The sequence below is a fragment of the Podarcis cretensis genome (genome assembly GCF_951804945.1).
Source record: "Podarcis cretensis genome assembly, chromosome: 10".
Taxonomy (NCBI): Eukaryota; Metazoa; Chordata; class Lepidosauria; order Squamata; family Lacertidae; genus Podarcis; species Podarcis cretensis.
This window is the reverse complement of record NC_137179.1, coordinates 26,272,847-26,298,812: the sequence shown is the minus strand read 5'-3', so window position 1 is coordinate 26,298,812 and position 25,966 is coordinate 26,272,847. Positions and strand designations below refer to the sequence as shown.

General features: G+C 45.5%; 1 protein-coding gene across 7 annotated transcripts in view; it reads right to left on the bottom strand.

Annotated features, from left to right (window-relative positions):
• Positions 1–25,550, bottom strand: part of ABTB3 (ankyrin repeat and BTB domain containing 3) — a 246,692-nt gene extending 221,142 nt beyond the window's left edge. For 3 of the 7 annotated variants that reach the window (XR_013842785.1, XM_079992249.1, XM_079992252.1), the window contains exon 1: positions 21,897–25,549. Coding sequence is in view for 6 of the 7 variants with exons in the window: in XM_079992249.1 (XP_079848375.1) it covers positions 21,897–23,160 (1,264 nt within the window). In the remaining variant the exon portion in view is untranslated. Of the gene's footprint in view, positions 1–21,896 lie in introns of all 7 variants that reach the window. The other 4 variants (XM_079992251.1, XM_079992250.1, XM_079992254.1 and 1 more) reach the window with 3 other exon arrangements.
• Between the last annotated feature and the right edge of the window lie 416 nt (positions 25,551–25,966).

The following is a 25,966-nucleotide window of genomic DNA, read 5'->3' as shown; positions in this document are numbered from 1 at the left end:
AACCTGTCAATTTCAGTTTTTCTCAATTTGTTATTTTTCTACTCTACAGTTCTCCACATTTCCATACCAGTTTGCATTAAAAAGGGGGGGGGGTTCTCATGAACATTCGTAGACATTTTAGTGTGAATTTCTCCTCATACACACACTTTTGTATGCAATCTTGCCTAATATACTCATTTTGCAAAGCATTTTCTAAAATAATCAATTTTTGTCTATTCTTTTCACTAAGACATGCATTTTTATGCACCTTCATATATGTATTTTTGTATGCATTACATTTTAAGAGAACTGCATTGCGAAATTCAGAGAAGTACAAATTTCAAAAGATAGCTAGCTGCATTTCCGTTTGTACATTGTTTCGGAAAGGGAAGATTAGGTAGGTTCATATTAAACATGAATTGAGTAGAATTTCTTCCCCATCCCTAGTTATGGTATAGAACTTTCCCCTTCAATTCCAATGGAGAAAGCAGTTTTACACAAATATTTATCTTAGCTTTGTGATAATCTCTGCAGTCTCTAGTGTCACCATTGATCTTTGAGAGTCAGTGTGGTATAGTAGTTACTAGTGTCAATCTAGGATCAGTGAGACCCACAGTCACAAACTTCATTGAGTTACCCTGGGCCAGTCACTAACTCTCAGATAAACTATCTTGCATGGTGCTTACGAGAATATATGGGGGTGCTATGTATGCCATGCCACCTTAAGTTGCATTGCAAAAAGGCAGATATAAACGAAAGTAATGAAAATAAAATTATGCAATGTTAGTATAATGCGTGGCCTCAGAATGATTACTTCTATTCTAGTAACCAAGTTGAAACCATGGAAATGTAATAACAAGTTGGTCTGTCCACACTTGAGACAATCTCATACTTTATGTTTTTATGATACACCTTAGAAATGCAACATGTGATTCTTAAAAGTACATGTCTGATAACAAGCATTCACTGGCAATAGGCACCTATTCCTTATTCTCATGGCTCCTTTAGTTATTGCTGAGACTTTTCTCTGTGCCAAACTACACACAATGTTAAATATGTGTATATATTTATCTATTGCTCTATCTATGTCATTTATATACCTTAGATAAGCATTTCTAGGCAATGTACATAAAACAGACCATTAATAGTAAAACAATAATCATTCACCATAAAGCCAAATATAAAACTGATCACTACTTTAAAATGCCTGCTGGAATAAGAAAGTCATTGCCATGCACCCGAAGTTCAACAAGGATGCCAGTCTGATCTCATTTTGGAGGGACCACAGCTACGGAAGCATGTTTTCTAATTGTTATGAGCTGTGTAGCATAGCCCCAGGAGGAAAATTTCCACTGGCATCAATGGAAATTTTCCCTTCTGGCACTAATAGTAGGGGAAATAGCCATGTGTCACAATCTCTACCCCTCTCCCATGGCTGCTATTTAAAGATTAAAAAGTGTGCACATTCAATGCCTATAGGCCTTTGACTACCATGGCATCGTTTTCCCACTTGCCAAGGTTCATGGCACACTTTTGTTTGCATGGGCTGTATGTCAAGCTACCTGTATCTGGAAATTTTGAGAGACATTTGTTCCATGAACCCACAGCTCAGGATAGAGTCTCTTCCATTGTGACATTTGCTTGTCCCTCTCTGTGATCATCTTGGTGTCTGGTGCCTTAAAGGGAGTGGGGACAACATCAGCTGCAAAAGTGCAAAGGTTTTTCCTTACTCCTCTCATACATCAAGCAAAGCCAAACACCGTTTGCATTTATTGAACAGGTCAGTCCAGTACTTACTTGCACAGCAGTCTTGGCTACTTTTCAGCACTGAACTCTTTTGCCGAGTTCCTTGAAAGTTTTGCTTGTTTATCAGTTTAAATGGGCTGCCTCCTTTGCTTTAATCACCGGCACAAACTTTGTTTGAGCAGGTCTCAAACCCAGCCTTGTAGAAGGTCTTCATCTAGTTAAAGGGAGCCACAGCTGTCTCACAGATGCATTTGTTAAAGGAGCCTGGGATTCAAGTGCTCACCATTGGTCCATATAGCTCAATATTGTCTACCAGACATTGAACCTGGGACCTTCCATAAGCAAATCAGATGCTCTACTACAGAGCTATGGCCCTTCCTGCAGGATGCCATGAGTGAAAAAGCTGGCAGAAGACAGATGGGGTGTTCTGGCCCTCCATTCCTCCACACCAATGCAAATAGCCATCAAGCTGTTGGAGAAGAGGCCAAGTTTTTATCCCACCTCTGTCAACCCCCAACAGGCTAATTTTAAAAAATGCAGGCTAGTAACTTTTGTAGACTTATTTACAAGGCTGTTTTAAAGAGCCCCAGACTTTGTAAACATTCCCTTGGAGGACTCTTTAGATATTATCTGCTTGATAGTCTCTGCTTGACAGTCCCAGATGCCTTCCAGATTTTCACACTGCGAGTGTTGAAGCAGAGCTGCTGTGAGCATTGACTAGGGTGCAGTTAAATTAATAGACTAAAAACCTTTTTAAAAGACACAATTGTAAACACACTTTCTAGGCTAGAGACTAAATTTCACTGAACTCAATAGGATTGTCTCCTGAGTAAACATGTTTAGGGCTGCATTATAAAAAGGAATTCCTAATTAATCAGGAAGCAAGTTTTCAATTAAAATTTTGAATATTTTTGTGTTTATTTATTACAAAAAAATCTATAATCTGAGCCTCAGAAACTCAGAAGGGCCCCTCTCTATACCATATTTCACAAGGGTAGGGTATTGCATTCTGGGTAAATTAAGATGGAAAGTGAAATATACTCAGAGTCGAGAGTGGATTTCATGCTCTTTATTCAGCTCATAGTGGTGAGGAGGGAATGGAAGTCCCCTCAAAGTATCTGCTTTATATACACAATGGGCTGCATGTGATTGGCTAATTCTGGAATTCTCCTGTAGGCCAATCAGGTTGTGGATTCACTTCTATCTGGAGCTGGATTGGGTGGCTCCTGCCGACCAATCATACTGCTGCATTGTTCTAGGACCAATCAGACTGCTGCATTTTGGAGCCTATTGTTCTACGACCAATCAGACTGCTGCAGTTTGGATCCTATTCAGCTCAGTACATAACAGAAAGCATCCACTGCAGATGGGAGCCAGTATTAGATCCAATTTAAAAGCAGCACCTCCACCCAGCCATCAAAGAGAGATGACCAGGGGTCTCTGGGGGTGGGTGGTCAGTGATGATGATGCTTCCACCTGCACAGCAGCAGGAATGACAGAGAGGGGAAATACTGCACAGCCACATAGAGGGGGTGTTGGGGGACTGGGAGCCCAGTGGCAGCGCAGTGTTGAGGATCCTCTCAAGTCTGGTACTAGCCCTGTAAATAGCCAGTCCTGTTATACAAGACAGTTTTGCCCTGCCTGACAGATTGCTCACCATGTATGGAGAACACATCATCAAGCTAGTTTTATTTGGTTAGCTCAGAAACAGTAAAGTATTTGAGCTGTTCTGAGCATTCCCTTGCTTTCAGCAGATGGCAATCCTGGAAGTTATAGGAATAAATATTAGAGTTACTGTTCCCCAATTAAAAAAAAATAAATATTGGATGAGATTATCTGCATACATTTAAAGGTAAAAGTAAAGGTACCCCTGCCCGTACGGGCCAGTCTTGACAGACTCTGGGGTTGTGCGCCCATCTCACTTAAGAGGCCAGGGGCCAGCGCTGTCCGGAGACACTTCCGGGTCACGTGGCCAGCGTGACATCGCTGCTCTGGCCAGAGCCAGAGCCAGAGCCGCACACGGAAACGCCGTTTACCTTCCCGCTGGTAAGCGGTCCCTATTTATCTACTTGCACCCGGAGGTGCTTTCGAACTGCTAGGTTGGCAGGTGCTGGGACTGAGCAGCGGGAGCACACCCCGCCGCAGGGATTCGAACCGCCGACCTTTCGATCGGCAAGCCCTAGGCGCTGAGGCTTTAACCCACAGCGCCACCTGCATACATTTGCATATGTCTAAAACAATGGTTTGGAAGGGAAAAGGCATAATTTTAAGATGATGTGCATATTTATTTTTTAAAAAGTTAATTGTGTTAAATTTAGAACATTTCAAAGTGGTACGCAAGAATTTAACACATCTGTATATAATAAAAAAGCAGTTCTTACCATTCACATAAAATAACAGTATGCACAGCTGGGATCAATCCTCTAAGAAGGCTTGTCTAAATTTTTTAAAAGTCTTCCGTGGGCATCAAAAACCTAGTACAGCTGGTGCCTGCCAAATGTCCACCAGGTCAGATTTTCCACAGGTCTGGTTTTGTAGCGCCAAAGGCCCTGCTCTGAGATACTATGGGAGGGTTTCTAGAAAAGCTGCTCAATATGACAGCTTTTAAAATAGCTGAAGCAGCAAAATTCATGCAAAGACACCAAAACTATATTATACATGTATAACTATGTACTAGTAAGCAGAGCAAAGACTTTTTATCTCATTTTTCTTTATTGTATTAAAACATATATATCCCACCTTATTCCCAAGGAAGTCAAGGGGGCGTACAGCATTCTCTCTTCCCTATTTAATCCTCACAACAACCTGGTGATCTTGCTTAGGCTAAGATTCTGCCACTGGCTCAGGGTCACTCCAGGTGAGCTTCATGACTAAGTGGAAATTTAAACCCTGGTCTCCTAGGCCCTAAGCCCAGTGTTTCTCAAACTTGGGTCGTCAGATGTTGTTGGGACTACAAAACTCCCACCAGCCCTAGCTAGCAGGACCAGTGGTCAGGGATAATGGGAGTTGTAGTCCAACAACAAGTGGAGTTCCAAGTTAGAGAAACACAGCTAGCCCAACACTCTAACCACTATACTACACTGGCTCTCCAGTGCTGGGCATACAAAAGGTTCGATCCCTGGCATCTCCAGTTAAAAGGACCTGGTAACTGAGGTAGGGAAGACATAATGCTGGAGGGTAGACAATACTGAGCTGGATAGATAGTCTGACCCTGGTACAAACCAATTTCCTATGCACAAATAAGAACAGTCCTGTTCCACTGATGTGAAGATGCATTCCACATCACTTGCATAACCCCATAGCTGCCAAATGCAAAACACAGGTACTTTTTGTAACCTGTGCCCAAGCTGCTTTTGAGAACATTCTAGGTGTTTTATCTCGTTCAGTCCCTTTTGAGTTTTGAAGAAAGAAGCAGCTTAAGTCAGGAAATTAACATCAGATTCTCAGAAAGTATCCAGGTTTTGTACTAGGTTGCCATCACCTGCAAATAGAGTCAGAAGAATATTATGCCTTAGAAATATCTGTCCGCGATGCAGCTAAATGTGTCACAGTTGCTTTTAAACTTAAATTAAAAGCTAAAACTCAGCTATTATTTCAACATTAAAGGAAGAAAAAAGTTACCCTCCAGCAGATCTGTGCCACTTGGAATCCTTTCGAAAAGTGACTGATCAATTTTCAAAGTGCGTTATGAAAGGACACTACAAAATACTGTTATAAATGTCTTCCTGTTATTTCTCTATTAAAGATAGGAAGGAGACAGACAAAGCCTACTGATGTGAAATCAGCAGGAGCTTTGCCCACTTAAAGTTGAAATCTGCTTCTTGATTCCATCCTGAGGTATAATGTCACATTAGAGTGGAAGGAGGGAACTTTTTGGCTCAGTGGGGTAAGATTCTTATCTCTTCCCATCCTGCAGGCCAACTTTGGCAGGTGGGCAGAACAAGCTACCTGTTAATTACCTGATATCATATTGACATCAGGTTACTGACAGCTGTCAAAGTCCCTTGCACAGTGTCTCCCAAATGCCCTACAACCAGCTTGAAACTGCTGTGCAGGGGTTTTGCTGGGAAGTGCCAAGCATAGGGCTTGCAAAATGCTTTCTTTCCCAAGGACCCAACAGCCTGCTGGTTGATAAGAGCTTTCTGATTCATGGTTAGAGGTTTCATAGTTAACCTTGTGCAAAACAGTTAAGTAAATTAACAACTTGGAAAACAGGCACCATGTGGCTTTGTAATGATAAACAGAACATAACTCTCAGTGGTGACCATCCTTATTTTTGGCAAGTGTGCTGCATCAAATCCAAAGCATGAAGGAGTGCACTTGATAATCATCACTGCTCATCCATTTCCTCCACTTCCTAAGGATAAAAAAATTCCTTCCAGTAGCACCTTAAAGACCAACTAAACTTAGTTGGTCTTTAAGGTGCTACTGGAAGGAATTTTTTTATTTTGTTTTGACTATGGCAGACCAACACGGCTACCTATCTGTAACTGTTCCTAAGGATAGTTTTGCCCTAGTGCTGGAGAAGCAGTAGGTAAGTACCGTATATAAGTTTAATGGGGTGCCATCCCTCCGAGGGGCTCCCTTGCTCCTGTCCAAACTGCAATAAACATCTGCTTTCTATTTCATATGTGGTACCCATGCTTCATACTGACGTCCGCACGGACCGTTTTGTGGGATACTTCCTCTTCATCTCCCCACCAACACTGAGGTTCCCTTTCACTCATGCTCTATCTGCCCCCATCAAGATTGTCAGGATGTATACTTCCTGTGGTGAAGGGGAGGCTTACTTCACATGGCTCTGTAATGATGCTTTGAGGACCAGTCCCCATTGCCCATTCTGTGTCTTTTACTAAGAATGTAAGAACCCTGCTGGGTTAGGCTGGTGGCTCATCTAGTCCAGGATCCTGTTCTCATGGTGGCCAACCATATGTCCATGCAAAAGCCTACAAGCAGAACCTGGATGCAACAGCACTTTCCCACATGTGAATATTTTCAGCCACTGATACTGAGAGGCATACTACTTCCAGTACCAAAGATTGCACACAGCCACCATGGCTTGTGGCCATTGATAGCTTTGTTTGACACTGCTGGGTGCTGTTCATTGAAAGTTCAAGGAAGGTTCCTCCCCAAAACAAATATGCAAAAAACACCCTGAATCTTAAAAACATACCCATTTTAAGATAATCTTTTGTCATCAGCATTTCCCCTCAATTTTAATAGCTACACTAGGAACTGGTCCAAACCCTCCTTTTAGAAGTTCAGAATGAGCTACCTGCCTTTTCGGCTAGGTTAAGAACAGCTGCATGGAGTCTGTTCCAAAGGCTGGGGCCTAGGATGTGCCCACATTTGTGCCACAACCATATACCGTTTGCCAAGTTCATGGTTGCTCAGAGGGGACCAGAGACCTTCAATGCAGTCTAACAATTTCCTGTTCCTCCCGCCCCCCCAGAAGCTTGTGAGGTGAGCACTACAGGTTCCCCAAATAGAGAAAGGTCTAAGCTAGAAATAAAGAAAAAGAGCTAGCTGACAACTCAAAAGCAATTTGTAAGGGCAATCTTGTTTCTGCCCCATCTTTGTCATTCCAGCACAAGACCAAAACACACACAAGAGAGAAAGAAAAATAATTTCAAATTAACACGGGAATGGCTTCTAAAAGCGCACACAAATCAAATCAAACAGGCTCTGTGATGACTGTCTTATAAGCATCCGGTCAGTCATAACTGGAACCCTGGGTAGCTCAGCCCTAAGCAGAAGTGAGTCCACCTGTCTTCAGTGGCTCTTACTCACAGGAAAACATGTGCAAGGTTGCATCTGCTCACTCTCTCTTTAGGCCATGTGCCAATTAGTCCATAAACATTCACCAGTCCTAGTAATTTATTTCCCCACCCACCAGGTATTATGGCATTTGATGACATAAAATAGGTTCTAGAATATGTTTTGAAAAATAAACCTTCTCCAGTTGTTTTCTGTATTGTATTTTATTTCAGATTCACAAGCAGACCTTCTATCTTTCTTTCTTCTTTTTAGCTTTCTGATGCTGCTGAAAAACTTGGCATCCTCTCAGCAAAGGAAACATTGCTCAACTCTTCAAGGATTTGCCAATCGCCTCTGCAGTGCATTGCAAGTGGCTCAGCAGGTTTTTAATATATATTTTTGCTAATCATCCACCTTGTGTTTCTAGCTCTGTTAATAAAAAAAGAAGATGGCACATGTGGCTGAGTGGGGATTTGAATTCAGCTTTAACAGATATCACTGCAATTCACAAACTACTGCCATCATAGCTTACTGGAGCATTTGCCAACCTGGTACAAAAAAATCTGGAGGGCACCAGATTATTTATTTACACACACACCCCACACACAGTTTAACATGCAACATTTCTATGTAGTTTACATAAAACACAGTAAAATGCTTAAAGAAGAAAAAGAAATGTCTGTACCACATTAGAACAACAAAGAAAGAAAGAAATAACATCAACAAAAGCAGAGTATCCATTAGTAAAAAAAAATCACTAAAACAGAGCAGTGCACTGAATTTTGCGAACCAGAGAAATCCTTCACAATTAGGTGGATCTTCAAAAAGCATTTGAAACTTGCCACTGTTTCCTCCTCATAAACACCATGTAGGAGAGTGTCCCAGAGAGTGGGTGCCACTACTGAAAAGGCCCACTTTCAAGTTATCATACGATGACATTCTGCCAATTACAGATATTATGAGCAAGGCCTCATTGAAGTATCTGAGAGATTGGCCAGGGAGATAATAAGGAAGGTGATCAGTTAGGTTTCCGGATCCCAAGCTATTTAGAGCTTTACACATCAGTAATGAAAACTTGAACATGGCTTGATACCTAACAGGCAGCCAGTGCAGTTATTTCAGCACAGCTGTGGTGTGTATATAGCTGTGGGTCTCACTGAGCACCCTAGCTGCTGCATTCTGTACTAGCTACAGCTTCCAAACTAAGAACAACAGTAGCCCCACATACAGTGCCTTACAGTAGTCTAACTGTAATATTGTCAATGCATGATGGACCACAGTAGCACTAACACAGCCACTGTCTGGAGAGCAACTGAGTGACAGTACAGGATGTGGATGAAGAAGATACATAGACAAGAATCTAAAGAAATGGAGGAACAGAGGAAGTATGGACCAAGGGGGAAAGGTGGGTAAACTTAATTGGGAAGGGCAACTGGGGCTGGTACTCAATCACCCACTCAGACACTGCCCATCTTCACACACAAATTTCTGGGAATGTAAGTTTGAGATATTGAGGAATTACAGGAACCTGCCTTATACCAGGACAGATTATTTGTCCATCTAGACTAGAAGTTGCCAATGTGGTTCACTCCAATTAATGTCAAATTTCAGCTCCCATCAGCCCCAGACACCATGGCCAATGGCCAGATATGATGGGAGTCATAGTCAAACTGTCTATGCTGATTGACAGCAGTTCTCCGCAGTCTTAGGAAAAAAACATTTTGCATCATCTGTTACTACTGGATGCTTTTAAGTGGAGATGCCACAAACTGAATGGAGCACCTTTTCAATGTGACACATATGCTCTACCACTGAGCTACAGTCCTCACCAGCCATCAGACCTGTATTCAGTGCTTTTTTCTGGGGGGACGTAGGGGTACGCATCCCTCTAAACATTTTGTGCATCTTTGTACTTTTGTCTATTTACTGTATTTATTTTCCCCGATTTGAACTATAAAATGGTGGTTTTCTTGAGTCAAAATGAGATTACCCATTTTTTGGGGGGGGGGGGAAACACTGCCTGTATTCATGCTTTGAACTTCTTTAGTATCAGACATGCCACTTGTGGGGGTCACCAAGAAGGCACGTCTGAGTTGTTTTACTACACCGGCTTGCTTGCACTTTTATTATGTTTTGTCTTCAGAGGGTTTCCTAGGTTTCTGCCCAGTAGCACTGAAACAGCTATACAGTCTGAGTGCCCAGGGCAAAATTAAATTACTTTTTTCTTCTTCCACCATGGTGATTGTTTTTTTACGTCCCACCGGTCTCAATTTTCAGTAAGTGACTCCAGTTTCCCCCTTCTTAAATGCCCTACCAATGCAGGGCCACTCCTTGAAACATATTGGTGGTACCAGGACTAAAAGAGACAACACAAAATGGCACCCCCTTCCCAAAGTCACAATGCAAAGTTTCAAGGCACAGGAAAGGTTGCTTTGGCACCTTAGGCAAAAAAATCCCACAGGCACATCTCCACCTCCCTGGCAGTAAAAATGCAAGAACAATACATTAAACAAGTCTCAGTTTGCTGCCCCTTCCTGTCACCCTATTTAGCTGCCTCTCTTTGCCTAACAAGGTCCTTATATAACATGTCATTTTTCAGAACTCCAAGTGCAACTGGACCAGGTCGCTTTAGGAAAGCAATGGAGGGCTATTTGGGGCCTCAGATCCTCTGGACAATGCTGATGATGTGTTATGAACAAAGCAGAGGATTTCTTTAAATGAGCTGTCTGCGCTGATATTTGTCTGAACAGCTTAGGAATTCCTTACCTCTGTGAAAATCAGTTTGGCTCGACCAAGCTGAAAAGACATGCAATCTATTACGTTTTTCATAGCAGACTGGCTCAATAGACAGGAAATCATTTGACAAGTAAAGCAGTAGGTACAATTTTTCAGATTTTGTGTTTGTACACACGAGTTCACATGCTTTGCTTGCATAATTCACTCTCTTACAAAGGACGCTGGAAGGATAGGAGAGATTTTCAGACCCTCTCATTTTGCAACTGCCAAATCCAACAATATACTGTTAAGTTTGCACTGCTATTAATCTCTCTGCTTGAACTTCCATCAAGCAGTGCTTTAAATATTAATTGATTTTTTAAACGTTAACTTAATTTTTGAACAAAGGTTTAAATAATACAATGGCTTGGATCCAGAGATGCTGAAGAAGAATAAAGCCTGTAGAAGGGGACTTTCCCATCCTCTCTACTCCACTGCTGCCACCTGCACACACACACACACACACACACACACCCTTAAATAAGAAGAGCATCTCTGGAGGATTGCTGGGCTCTGTTGGACAGTGTGAGAGGCATGGCACGCCCCAATACATTTTGCTAGCTGAAGCAAAGAGCAAATTCCACATCCAGGAGCCAAACAGACTGGCCACTGAATCTTGCTTCAACACTGGCAATGGGAGAGCATCCTCCACCACACCTGAGGGTAGAAGCCTAGAAGGGGAGAGGAGGAGGCCATGGCAGGCCATATGACACACGTGCCTCTGTCCTCCAATTTCTTGCACCCACTCACTCGCTACTCCACATGGCACCTGATCCCAGGCTGCTCAAACAAATGTTGTAACAGGTTGGCAACAGCATAACAACACGTCACCAGATAATGTGTACGCATTTGAAATGCCATTTAAGTACCAGGCAGACACAATGCCTGCTCACTTGGGTCAAGGGACCTCCCCCCCCCCCCCCCGTGATGTCTGTGTCAGGAGCTCATCCTACTCTTGAGTAGGACCCTGGCAGAGGCACATGCCCGACTTGCATGTTCTCTCCCTCCTGGTAGTTCGTTCAGGAGCTTCAAAAGCTTTCTTTTGCCCGAACATCACAGCGACCAATGCCAACAGACACCAGCACACTTAGGGATCTGCAGAGTCTTCGCAGTTCACGTGACAGACCTCAGCAACTCAGCATTTTGGCTAATCTACTTTATTTACATATAAACACACACGGAACACTGCAACATGGCTCCTTCTCTCTCTAGCATCAGACAGCAAAGAGAAAGAACGAGGGATAATAGTACCACTTCACGGAACACAGTAACACAAACATCCTGTCTCCATCACTTCCCACTTTGTGGAGTCAAAACATACACTGTCATGTGATAGACAAAAATCCCATGACTGCAATCACGGAGCAGGAATTCTAACAGTCTGTGAGGCATTGGGAGAAAATGGATAGGCAAGATAGGCAACCTAGCCCAGGTCAGCAATGAACAGCCACTGCCAACTCCAGGGTGCTGGCTCTGGAGGTTAGGGAGATCAAGAACAGGGGCTCCAATCACCACCCAGCATCTGCAACCCCATGCAGCCACCTCACTCTGCCTGGTGGTTTGGCCAGCCCTAGTGGGATTGAGTGCAGGAGGGGTGGAAGCAACAGGGGCTTCTCAAAATCAGGAACCACCAAGGAGCTTCCTTTCCAAGTCAAATAAAAGCTTCTGTAGGGAATGGTTTTCATCAGAACCACAGTGCTGGAGGAAAGGCATTACAGCTTGTTCACTAGCACTAAATCAGAGCAAACATCAATCCCATTGACGTTTGTTCCAATTCAGTGGTAAACATTGGGTTTTTCCTGGAGAAAGTGGCAGGGCAAGTGGAAGAGTTCTACGTGCCTCTCCCCATGTGCTACAGTCCCAATCAGAATTAGGCCACTTGGTGACTTTTCAGGGACATGTGCACTTCTCATTGATGATACAAGGAGGTAGCTACTATGCATAATTTTACAGCTTTTAAAGTGTTTCTCAGACACACATCCGAAGATGTTCATCCTACCACCCAAATGTTACAAAAGCTACCCGTCTTCAGGCAGCTTACCAGGCGGACCTTCTTAAGAATGTGCAAAGGGAAAATTGATTGCAAGTTGTAGTCCCAGGATACACAAACATTCATACACAAACATTCTGAAAACAATCCACCCTGTGTGCAAGCCCCACTGAAATTAATAAGGACTACGTTTTTTATTTTTTTAAAAAAACAATTTTTGCACAAAACCAATTCACTTCAGCGGGAAACTGTGCAAAGGAACTTCCCCATGGATTCCACACACCCATGCATCCCAGTGTTTGTAGGTCTAATATCCTTGCTAAGGGCTTGATAGAAAAAACACCGCTCTTACTTTCACAAATGAATATTGTGCAGTGGTAGATTTTGACTGTGCACAAGTCATAGATGTGCTTCAACCAGAGTCATATTTTCCATCAAGCCAAGCTATTAACCACAGTTTTGTGAGCATGCTACTGCTTCACCATATGGCAGCTCAGCCCACATGATGTCATGCTAGCTCAGTGATATCAGACCCCACACTATGCTTGTTTCTCTCACTCGTGTTGCACATAGCTAGTCCTCAGAGATGGGCAAACCTGTCAGTTTCAGTTTCTCTCTGTTTCACATTTCCCCACTCTTTAGTTCTCTGTATTCCCTTTGTGATATTTTTTACAGCATTATTTCATTAGCATTTTAGCGTGAACATCTCCTAATTTACACATTTCTTTTGCAAAGGACTCCCTGCTAATATAATGCATATATAATATATTTGTAGTAGTACTATATGCACACTTATGGCTAGTAGATGCATATTTGCTTGCTCTATTTTGCTAGAATTGCTGCTTTTGAATTATGGTGCTGGAGGAGACTCTTGAGAGTCCCATGGACTGCAAGAAGATCAAACCTATCCATTCTTAAGGAAATCATCCCTGAGTGCTCACTGAAAGGACGGATCGTGAAGCTGAGGCTCCAATACTTTGGCCACCTCATGAGAAGAGAAGACTCCCTGGAAAAGACCCTGATGTTTGGAAAGATGGAGAGCACAAGGAGAAGGGGACGACAGAGGACGAGATGGTTGGATAGTGTTCTCAAAGCTACCAGCATGAGTTTGACCAAACTGCGGGAGGCAGTGGACGACAGAAGTGCCTGGCGTGCTCTGGTCCATGGGGTCACAAAGAGTCGGACACTACTAAACGACTAAACAACAACAACAACAACATTTTGCTAGAGAACTACATTGCAAAATTCAGCTAAGTGCCAATTTTGAAGGAGGGCTTGTGTTCCGGTTTGTATGTTGTTTTGGAAAGTGTGAAATAGGTATGTTCACCTTTAAAGAATCCCAGCTATACCTTAGGGGACTAGCAGTAGACCAATAAAATTGTAAGCTATTATGACTTCATTACTCCTGGAGGACCAAGGAAAGAAAAACATGATAAGAGAACAAAGCAGTGGAGATTTTCCACAGCTGGGGTATGTAATGTAATGACAGACCCATCCACCTGTCTTCCATATCTAGTTCTTAAAAGCAAGAGAACACAAGCTCCAAATCCTCACCTGGAAGCATTACCTATAAATGCACATCTTGGATTTGATGCACATACAGTACTGGTCTCATCCTCCAGATGCCATCATTAGTATAATATCTGGTATAGTATGAGACACAGGATGTAACATCTCTTGGAGCACCCTTCAGTGATCTAGCAGGTTTCATACTGGATAACACCTTTATAGACCCAAGTTCCAGCAACAATAGTCGGCAAAAAACACAAGTTACTATATGCTTTCCAGGTTCATAGCCATGTTGGTTTGAAGTAGCTGGTTAAATATGAAGAGACTTGGTCTTTGTAGCACCCTAAAGATTAATGCACTTTATTTTTTAGAGCACAAGCATTTCGAGACTATAGTCCACTTCATCAGCTGTTTAAGTATTATGAGACTGTTAACCTGCTTTTCCAGTTTGAAGCACAGAGCACTCAATAGCAATTGACTAACCTCAATTAAAAATACATCAAGGTGGCTATTGACTAACCTCAATTAAAAATGCATCAGCCTTCAACTCGGTATCCTCCAAATGTTTTGGACTACATCTCCCATCAGCCCTGATCAACATGCAGATTTGGAGGGCACCAGCCTGGTGAAGACAGTCAACATGCCGGGATAAGGCTGATAGGCGCTTTAGTCCAAAACCTCAGTAGGGCAACAGGTTAGCAAAGGTTGCCATACACCGTTATAAAAACAACAGCAGCAGCAACAACAACCATCACAAAAACAGCAAAGCAGCTGCCTTAAAAAAAGAAAAGTATCAGACGGTGCAAACAAAGGAAATCAAGGTAAGCGGAGAACAAGTTACCCAAAACAAAAATGGATAAATGGATCTCCAAAAACCAAGAACTCTACAGTCTGCTACTAAGTATGCCTATTTTGTATTTCTACCAGAAAGGTCTGTCCTGTTGGTTTCATTTATCAGCAATAAGTCATTTAAATATACTGGTCCCAAGTCATAATCAGCACTTTGAATGGTGCCCAAAAATTGTTAGGCAGCTCATGAAATCAATTCATGTTTTGTTTTATTCATTACGGTTTATATCCTGGCTTTCTACCAATTGCACCCAACGTTGTAAACAATACAGTAAAGCACACATCTACAATAAACTAACAACAGTAGTACACAAAAGAGCAGCACAGAAGTGGAGAGACAGGAACCAAAAAGACTGAAATGGGTTAAACAGAAGCAACCAAGTGAGGGCAGCTGTTTTTAATTTTATAAAGAACTGCCTTGGCAGAATCTTCATTATGATGCAATACACCTTTATTCCTTCATCAGATATTTGAATGGAAAAAATACATACTTGTTCAGGGTGAAACCTTGATTAATGCAATTCCAATTTTGTGCCAATTCCTTGATCTACTACCCTATGTTCCATACCTGTACCTGAACCGAAGAGTTTCTGGTGTATGAATTCAGCCATGAATCAGGATGATATATGGGGCAGAAACCTCCCTTTTGGTATTCTAAAAATTCAGAGTATGTCTGAGCTTTCAACAAAGGGAAATAATCTTATCTACCTCCTTTGCTTTTAGGTTTTGTTCTTATCTTCTGAAAAGATGTTTACACTTCATGCAAGCCTTCTGAACACTATTATTCTTTTAACACAAGATAGCATTGTGCTGTTTGGCAATAAACTAAGCCAAATGCAGGAGTATCCAATAAGACAAGATTCATTATTATAACCACTAACTAGCTCTACTATGAACATGCTGTCAATCCTATACACACTTATATTGGCACAAAACTCATTGAACCAGTTCAGTATCTGAGTAAACACACATAGGATTGTACTGTAAGACTCAGTTGCCTCCAAAATCCAGGGTTAATGCACCAGTGTTGTGATGTTAAGTAACGCTATAGCACAGAAAGCTTTGCAAATGCTAAGCCTGACAGATCAAGGCAACCTCCATTGCAAGAACATGCCACTGCAATACAGATAGTGTGCCTAGATACCAAAGGGTAGAAGAGCTCTTGTAACTTTATACAAGGGAGCTTCAGTGAGTGCAACTCATCATGCAGGGATCAGGAAAGCTGTGACTGCTGAATTTTCCTCTACTTCTGCACAATTAAGAGGTACAGAATCTCTGGTCTCATTGCATCTGGTGATTCTAACAATAAGCTTTGCATGAGCTGAGCTGCTAGATTGAAGGAGAACTCTTTGTATGATGAAATCATCAAATCTTGCAAGAGGTAAGTATGTTAAAATTAGAATGTACATATAATGGCATGGCCAATGGAAATTGTAGTCCAACAACATCTGGAGGGTTCTGTCTTACAAATAAGGGAAGATTGACAATGACCAGGTAGGTGCATTGAGTAGCAGCGAGCATTACTCCTGACCATTCGTAAATATTAGAGTAAGCTGCAACAGAGATGGTGTGATCATGGTCCATTGTAATCAGTGGAAGTCATGTGACAGATGGACTCTTACTGTTAATTGCATGCACTATTATTTCACACTAGCTAAATTTGATTAGAAGGGATGGGAAGATTCTACTCCTTACCTGAATCCTTCTGCTCTAACTCTCACCCTCCCATCCATCAATGAAGTCATGCCCTAGAATTGCCATGCAGGTTTGGGACGGTGAGCTAGCAAGCATAATCTTGTCACATGCTGCTTTTTCATTTCCTCCATAGGAATGAATGTTAACCATTCACTTTTACGGCATGAGCTAAGGGATACAGTTTTTTATTATTATTAAAGATTTTCTTGTTTTACAGGAGTAAGTGTAACATCTCTCGTATTTTTTCCATGTAACATTTTTACAAATCCATTTCATTTGTTGAGACATTGGGGGAGGGGGGGAAAGGGGGTGGAGGGAGGGAAGTTGAGTGGGGGTGGGGTCGGGTGGCAATGTTTCTATTATGCTTAATGTATGTAGGGTTTGGTGTCAGCGTTGCTTGTGCTGTTCACTTGTGTTCCTTTGGTGGTGAGAGAGGTTGGGGTTGGCTAGGGTGTGGTTGTTTGTTTGTTATTGACTGTGGTGATCTTTGCTTTTGTGTGAGTGGGGTGGGTGGGTGTTTTGGAACAGGTTAGCCATATTGATTTGTATGGTGTTGGTGGATTCTTGTCATTGTCTTGTTGGGCTGTGTATGTGATAAAGGGGAGGCATACCGGGGTAAAGGCGTCTTCTTCTGTTTGACCCCGTGTCAGTTTCAGTTTATTGGTTAATTTTTCTAGTAGGGCTGCTTTCCATACTATTTGGTACCATTGGTCCATGCTTACTCCTGACAGGTCTCTCCAGTGTCTGGTTAAGCTAAGGGATACAGTTAAACCTTGCCCTGGTAATCCATGAATGTAAAATGAGAAGGCCCTCCTTTCAGCTGTGTCTCATAATGCTACCTGTTTATCTCTTGCACCACCAGAGCCATTACGAACTAAGCTAAACTGTATATGGATGGTCTTGTTTTTAGCCGTCTGGACAAGCTAAGCCACAAGCCCTGGCTTAGGTGACACACTAAGCCAAATCATGGTCTAAGATCAGCACAGGAGCAGAATGACTGGAGGGGAGCAAAGCAGCGGCAGTCTCCTCACCGGAAGCCTGAACATTGACTCATTCATGCTAGGTTTGACTTTGTGTTATGTGCAAACTGGGCCATAATACCAAAAGGAAAGCTAACACTGTACAGTGTTCAACATGAGTCGGTCATTATGAAATATCCTTTTGTGCCCTTTAGAAGAATCTTAAAATACAACAGAGTATCAGAACAAGAGATTCCAATCAGTTGCTTCAATTTGGTTCCCTTGATTTCAGCATTCAGCACCTTGGCTTGTTCAGATTCTGGTTTTGCCTCCCAAGGTTTATATCAGAAGGGTACATCTCTTGGTGGAGGTGAGACACACATAATAATGCAAACACAGCTTAGATCCCATTGAACGTGAAAGCTCATACCGCAGCCCTGCACCTACAGTATGCATGCATCTGAATAACATACTGTAATTCCTTTCCCACTATGAAGCTGTCTGGATTTGTTGGCAGGGAGGAGAAGCATTACAGTTTGGTTGGACACCTTTTTTAAAAGATGAAAAACTATCCCAGGGAGGCTGATGCATCAGCTTTGTTGCATCTTCTGTGCCTGAAGCTTTCAGTAAACAAGCAGCGACATGAATGAAATCTCCCCAGCAAAAGACTGCGTTGAGCAGCTCCCACGTAACAAAATTTTATTTCTTCTCTCTCTGTCTGTCTCTCAGCTTCAGTTACAGTTCTACCATTTCCTGTGGAAAAACGAAGGCTTTTGAAGTGTGTGTGTGTGTGTACGCAATATGCAGCCCAAACATATGAGAAGCCTCTACAAAAATATACACAGCAGCGAAGAAGGAGACAAGACAGAGGTACTCAGCCAAACACTCGGTCCTGGAGTTCACTGCAGATGTTATAGTAAATAATGCTCAGAGATGTCCCCCTCCCCAAATATCTCTTTCCTCCCTCCCACCATGCCAGTTTCTGGGGGAGGGGAGGGAGTACCACATGTGTTTTTTATCCTTATCCACACACATACCTACTGAAAAGGAAAAGCCAGGAATGTCAGGAAGTCTCCACCACCAGTCCTTAACAGAACTGTGCACATTTCTGGAGATGCACAAGTGAAGATAATAATAACAATCCTGGTCCCCGTCTCTTCCCCCCACCAGACATCCCTAGATCTGTATGATTCAAACCTTATGGGAGCCACCAACAGTTCAGTGCTTTGCTCACAAATGGGGGTGGGGAGAAGGATGAGTGGGAAAGGGGCTGGTAAAGTGAAAAGAGGGTCAAAATTCAAAGAAGAAGCTGGTATCCACCCCAGGTTCTCAGCTTTTCCATGTTCCATTAAAATTGTTAGAAGTTAAGGGGTGGAAAGGACTTGGGGACTGTAAAAAGGTAGGTTTCTTAAAATAATTATACTGCTACCTCACATTTAAAAAAAATAAAAACCTACTTAGCAGTCTCAAAATGAAGAGGACATAGGAAGGCACTGGAATGAGGAAGCCACAGGGTGGGGCTTATTCATGAGCGCCTCAAGCCCAAACCTGAAGGCAACCACCAAGCCCTGTCCTTGGTGTGCCACTAAGGAGAGGAAGGAAAAATGGGACGGGATTCAAAGGCCTTGTCCTGCAAACTGGAGAACACCTTGAGCTTTCCTTGAGCTGCGTGCACACGTGCATGGGGACAACAGCACATGCACCCAGTTTTTAGGATCAGTTAAGGGCCGCATTCATATTTCAGTGTCCTCGTGTGCTTTCTGTGCCACGTGTGCAAAAGGTTTGATGTGAAGCACACTGTCAGCCCTCCATTGTTCAATGTAAAACCTACAGCCACAAACTTTCCCAGACTAGGCAAGCAGGAAAACTCTTCCAAACTAGCTGGCAGGAAATATGGTGACCGTCACAGCTGTGAACAGAGGGAGCATAAAGTACCTCTCAGTGGTGGCTGGTGCCCGTTGGGACTAGTAAAACAGAAGGCAGAGCAGCCTACAGTAGGTGATGCCAAAGCCAATGACAGGCAGAGCCAGCTAATTTGTCTCCTTCCTCCTCCCAACTGAGATGAAGGAAGAGGAAACCTGCAGCCAGAGCCACTCCCTGGATTGGTTGTAAGTGAGGAAGTAGACAGATGGGAGCTAACTAAGGGAAGACTGAGCTCAGTGGGGCAGTGCCCTGTTCCACCCAACGCGCTCGCTGCAGCTGGTACCTCTGTGGTTACCTTTGTTGAAGAAAGATCACAAATTTGCACATCCCCTCCCCTTTCCAGAGTATCCTTGGTATGAGAAAATCCAGACTGAGGGAGAGGAACATGTGTGGAGGTAGCAATTTGGAGGAGGTCATATGGACAATGGCAAATTAATGGAGGTGCAGGAAGCTTATAATCCACTTCAAACAACAGTATGGATGAGCCTCGCGTGGCTGAACTAGAGTAGTGGCAACGAAGATTAATCAGTGATATATCCAAAGCCATTTTGAAGTCGTTAATCTGAAGTCTCTGGGAAGCTGGGAGCTGGCACTTTTCCCATCACCTGGGCTGAGGATTCCTTCCTCTTTTGTAGCGTGCCAAACCAGCTGCTTCTTAACTGGCTGTGGCACATCTGGAAAGTGTGCGAAGTCCAGTGGGATTTGGTGAAACTAAGGAGTCCAGCTCCCCAACAGTTGCTCATGCAACTATTTACTTACTGTTTTATCCAACCGTGTTATCCAACTGGCAATTGCTTTCTGTATGCTTGGCCTTTTAAAAATATTTTGCTGATTTTATTTGTGTTTTACTGATAATTTTAGTGTGTACACCACTTAAGACAGTTTTATGATCCAGAGGTCTATATAAAATAAGAATAAATAAATGTAACATACTGAAGGTTTGAGGGAGGCTGAGGAGAATAACATAGGAAGCTGCCTTATAGCGAGTCAGACCATTGCTCAAACCTGTCTACGCTGACTGGCAGGGGCTCTCCAGGATTTCAGACTATCCCTGCCTGGAGATACCAGGGATTGAACCTGGGCCCTTCTGTATGCAAGGCAGATGCTCTGCCCCTGAGCTATAGCCCTTCCCCTAAGAAGTAGGTTATTATTCTAGAAGCCAGCCAGGTTTACAGATGGGTAGATTTTAAAGTAGATCCCTGAAGCATTGTGAATAAAAGAATGCAAGAAATCTAAGATGGTGATGAAGCCAACCTAGGTGGAATAATTCCCCCAGAATGCCCAACGATGCATCATACAGGGTACAGGAGAAAGACAGCCCTCTTGAGCATCCCTGCCACCCCCCAAAAAACCACTTCCCTTTTACCCATCTCCATGCACTACAGGTAGACATGAAGTGCGGCCATCTATAACACAGTCTCACCGTTTCTACACCATTATCAGAGCAAGAGGCAATATTTCAGGAACACTTCTGTTCAAATTTCTTACCAGAACTACATTTTACCTAGTGACTACACAAGTAGGTGCAAAGCACAACCACACTCAGCATGGCCATGAGCATCACTGCACAAGAAATGTCTGGACACAGCACACAACCCTTAGCTCCGAGCAGTTTAGATAAGCATAGTTCACAAGCTTTCTCCTCAACACTAGCATTGCAGTGTACATCTCTCCACAGAAAACAATTACAGGTATGCAACACACAGCCCACCTCAACACAGATACTATCAGAGGAAACAGAATACCACCTTTCTAGAACTACCTGACACCTTGTCTTTACAGTGTACAGCCCTTCTCCAAAGACAACCACAGAATACAGCTCTCCATCAAAATTGGGCACAAAGTATAGCCTTATGCAAGAACACTATTAACAGTAGACTGAAGCTGCCACATTCCAGAGCAGGGAAGAGACCTTCTTATTCAACAGCTGCACAGCAGGCAGAAACTGAAGCTTTTCCCTGCATGGAGATTCGGTGATGAGCAGCAACTCTTTTCTCTCTGGCATGCTACACAGGAGCCCTGTGAGAGGGGTGAATTGGCAACCTTGGGAGAGCAGCTTATTCCATTGTTACAGGTAAGTGGAAATCAAGTTCAGCCACTTAGCGTTAGCATCAAGAGCATGGATGTAAAACCAACAACAGTGGATGAGAAATAACATCCCAACTGCACTGCCACTTCCCCACCCCACCCCAACAACTCCAAGGTACCTCTCAGGAAATACCATTAATTTTCACAAGCAAATAATGAGTTCAATGGGAGCTGACAAGTAAGCACAACAAAAGTGCCTGGAGATGCCTCCAAGTTCAGGTACAGATTTACAGCACAACTCTAGACACCAGTCTCATCTCTTCACTGAGGCTTCTCTCCCATAAGGAACAAGAAGACCACCAGCTCCGCATATAGATTGCAGTCTAATAATGGCAAGCAAACTTTGCAGGTGCAACTCCCATACAAGTCATCCTTTGGCCATTCCCCGCCCACAAGATGTTTGGTCTTCTTCTGTAAGGGCCAAACACTGTGTGGTGTCCCTCCTCCTGGGTGGCCCTCGGAGGTGCACAGACGTCTCCCCCATCCACCCCTAGTGGGCAGGCTGCGCGCACGCACGCCAAGCGCGCGCCCCGCCTGCAGCCCTCTCCCCCTCCCCCCCCCGCCCGTCCCTGGCACTCCAACAACAACAGGTGGGCAGGGCCCTGCGCATCGCCCGCCTGACTCACCGCTGGCGTTTTTCCCGCAGATGAGGTGCTGGTAAGGCTGCAGCAGCCCCCACAGCTCCGAGTCGTTGTTGACCGTCTGCTCCAGGGACTCCAGCGTAAACTTTGGCGCTTCGTTGCTGTGGTGGTGGTTGGTGGCGGCGGCGGCGGCGGCGCTGCTGCTGCTGCCGCTGCTCTCTCGGTCCTTGTTGTCCGAAGCGGCGGCCGGAGCGGCTCCCGGAGCCGGAGGAGGCAGAGCGGCGGCGGCGGCGGCGGCGGCGCCCGAGCACTGGCCCCGGTGGTGGGGCGGCGGCGGGGGCGGCGGGGGCGGCAGTAGCTGCGGGGGGTTGTTTGGGTGCTGCTGCGCCTGGAGGTGGTGCAGGTGGTGCTGGGGGTGGAGGTGGGGCGCGGCGGCCCCGGCGCCCAGCTGCAGGACCCGGGCGTAGATCTCTCGGAAGAGGTTCTCCAGGCAGGCGGTCAGGTAGATGGCGGCGTGCTCGTGGATGCGCACGGCCACCCGGCTGTCCACCATCCAGCGGTAGAACTTGCCCACCGAGAAGGTGAGGCCGCAGCGGCTCGACTTGCCTCGGCTGAAGCGGTCGCCGCCGCTGCTGCTCATGTTGTAGAGCGAGAGCGCGCCCAGGGCGGCCGCCGTGCAGCTGGCAGCCAGGCTCCAGCCCAGGACGATCTCCATGGCGCTCTGCACCTCGTGCCGGGTGCACTTGGCGAAGCGCAGGCTCAGGCGCTGAGCCTCCCGGGCCAGCCGGACCAGCGCGCGGCTGACCAAGGTGGAGAGTCGGGCCAGGGCATCTTTGGAAGGGGGGGCTCCGCCGCCGCCGCCGCCGCTGCTGCTGATGGTGGTGGTGGTGGAGCTGGCGACGCTGCTGGAGCTGGCGGCGGCGGCGGCGGCGGCGGCGGCGCCCACCCGCACCGGCCCCCTGGCCTCTTTGCGCTGCAGGAGGAGGAGAACCGCCTCCACCTCGTCGAGGCTCCAGGGGACCTCCTCAAGGTCAGGCAGCAGCCTGGAGCAGTGCTGCTCGGCGCAGTCCAGCACTTCGGAGTCTTCCACCAGGACAGTGTTGACGGTGTCAAAGCTGTTGTGTCTACTGTGCATCGAGTCAGTTAGATGCTGCCAGCCGTTTCCTCCATAGGGGTGAGCCGCGTGGGGGGAATCGGAGCAGCACAGAGACAAGTTGGAGGACCGGACGGAGTCTGCCGCACCACCATAACCCGAGTCGAGGGTCAGATCTTCCAGCGTCCTTACCACCGTCTTACCTCTCCTTGCCATCGCTGCACTTCTTCATACTGCACCAGCAGGAAACTTTGAGAAGAGAAAGTAACAGACCTGCGCCCTCCTCCTCCTCCTCCTCCTCCTCTCTCACGTACTTATTTCGCAGCTTCCTCGCTTTGGCACGCGCGCAGAGCAGCTCCTTCGCGATCAAAATAAAGAAATGCCGCCGCCGCCGCCACCCGCAAACGCGATGCGCCCAGGCATGGGAGAGCGCGCGCGAGGGAGCGCGGCCAAAGGATCGCGGCGTCGAAGGTCCCTCGGTCTCTTCCCCAACTCCCGGCGGCGGCGGCAGCAGCAGGGCAGCAGCAGCAGCAGCGCTGGCCGCCTCGGGTGCTTGTCTCCTCCACGGTTCCCTGACTCCTGCACTGCACTAGCCCGCAAAACCCAAGCCAACCAAAGAACGGCAGAGGCGGGAGGGGCGGCTGGGAGAAGAGGCGAGGCTAATGCAAATCGCACGCAGAGAGATCCAATGGGAGCGCCGGTGCTAATTTCATTGCTACCTTTCTCCCACCCAACCCTCCCTCTCCCCTCGCGTCACTTTCCCCTCCCCTTCTCCCCCTCTCTTCTTTTTGGAATTCGTAGTGGGATCCACAGGCTCTCCAAGCCTTCTCGCTCTCGCTCTCTCCCACGTTCGCTTGGGTGTGCTGAGCTGGAAGTGGGTGGTGGGTTTCCTTCGTCGCTGTCTCGAGCCCGCTCCAGGGTGATTTTATTTGTCTTTCTCCGTTACTCTGCAGTTGAGAAGTGCGGGGAGAGAGAGAGAGATGAGGGGAAGGAAAAATAGGGCCAAAAGTGAGAGAGAGAGGAACCCGCAGGATATATTTAGCTGATCCAAAATAGACGGTGGGAATGAGCAGCAGTGATTTTCGTTTGCTGGACCAGCCCTACGAATTCCAGACTTGGCATGCATTTATTTCTCTGAAGCAGGTAGTAGAAATTAGAAACCAAGATAGGAAGGCTGCAGCAGCGGCAGCTGCAGATTCTTGCCGGAGTGCCTGTCGTCTCCCCCCTTCAAGTAGCTTTGCACACTACAGCCCTGAAATATTAGCATTCCAGCTCAGAGCCAGGAAACCTTTTTGGGATGTGTGGCATCTCCTCTGCAGGTGAGGATCTGTAGTCTCATGCGTTTTCCTTAATGTGTGCTGTGGGGCTGCGGAGTGTGTGTGAAGGGATCCGAGCACCGTTGGCACTGGCTACAGAATGCATCGTTACAGGGGAGCCCAGATGGCGCAGCAACACGTACTTCAAAACAAGGAGGGTGGTGAAGAAAAAGAGCCTCTGCGTGGTGCAGAGTAATGGATTTGCTCGAGCCTTTCCTAACCAGCCTAAGATTATCTAACGCCAACTCAAAACACGAGCCCTCGAGGTGCCTAGTTGTAATACACATATATCCCAATCATGATTATGATGCTGTGTATTGATAGTTTATGTTTAATCCTGAGCTGCCTTGGAGGACGCAGTTCACTGTGGGGAAACTGTATGCAGGTTACATTAAACTGAAAACGAAGCTCTTCCCAGAAATATCTTGGCACTGGGATGCAGTGCCAGATGCTGGCTCCAAATCCCACCGTCCCTGACTGTTGCCCCTGCTAGCTGGGGCAGATGGGAGTTGGAGTCCCAACCTCTAGAGAGCTGCAGGTTTTCCCCAGCCTTCTGTCATCTATCCTTTAAGCCAGGATGTCAAACCTCAGGCCCTTCTGGGTTATCAGATTTGATACAGAGCATCTCAGTGCACTCTACACAATGGAACCATTTCAGAGCCAAGAAGCCCCAAATGGGGAATGGCATTAAAAACAATGGCATCTACTACTCCTGGTGCTTCCACATGGCTGGGGGAAAAACTCAGCAATCTCAGTGTATTTCAGTGACCATTTGGAAAGGAAGGGCACTTGCATGGCCACTTGGGGGTTTGCCTATAAAGCCCACTATTTAAACAGCAAAAGATCTTGCAGTGTCACCAAGATCCACTGTAACCCTACATTTACTCAAGATTTTAGATTGTAAGCACCTTGGGGCAGGGACCTACCATCCTGTACTTTGTAAAGCACCAGCCACACTGGTGTGTTTGTCAGAAACAGCTGGTGCAGCAGCTCCCTGCTCACGCTGTCAGCTCAACAGTCAGCTGCAGAGGTGAGCCAAACAGCCTAGAAGAGGCTGGGCAGGGAAGTCCCACAAGAGAGTGAGACACACTCAGACAGCCAGGGGCTAAAAGCACAGCAAGCAACACATTTAGAGGCAGTTCCAAGAAAGGAGAAAGCAGTACAGATAACCATTTACAGCAGCCTTCCACTGCCACAGGTAAGCTCGCCCACACTGGAGGGGCACTGACATAAAAAGGCCACCAGAAGATGGCGCTTTGCCAAGGGCCTTCTAAAACCCTGGCAGGCGACATGCTTCACCCACAAACTTTTGAGAGCCAGTGTGGTATAGTGGTTAAGAGCGGTAGTCTCGTAATCTGGGGAACCGGGTTCGCATCTCCGCTCCTCCACATGCAGCTGCTGGGTGACCTTGGGCCAGTCACACTTCTTTGAAGTCTCTCAGCCCCACTCACCTCACAGAGTGTTTGTTGTGGGGGAGGAAGGGAAAGGAGAATGTTAGCCGCTTTGAGACTCCTTAAAGGGAGTGAAAGGCAGGATATCAAATCCAAACTCTTCTTCTTCTTCTTTTACCTGAACCTGGCACACTGGCTGCCCAGGAATTCTTCTGCTCTCAACACACTGGATTAGCTAATTCGCCAGTGGGAGTGGTTGCAGCACCTTCAGGAGACCAGGTCCAGAACTAAGAAGAGGTTGCAGAAAGTAAAGGC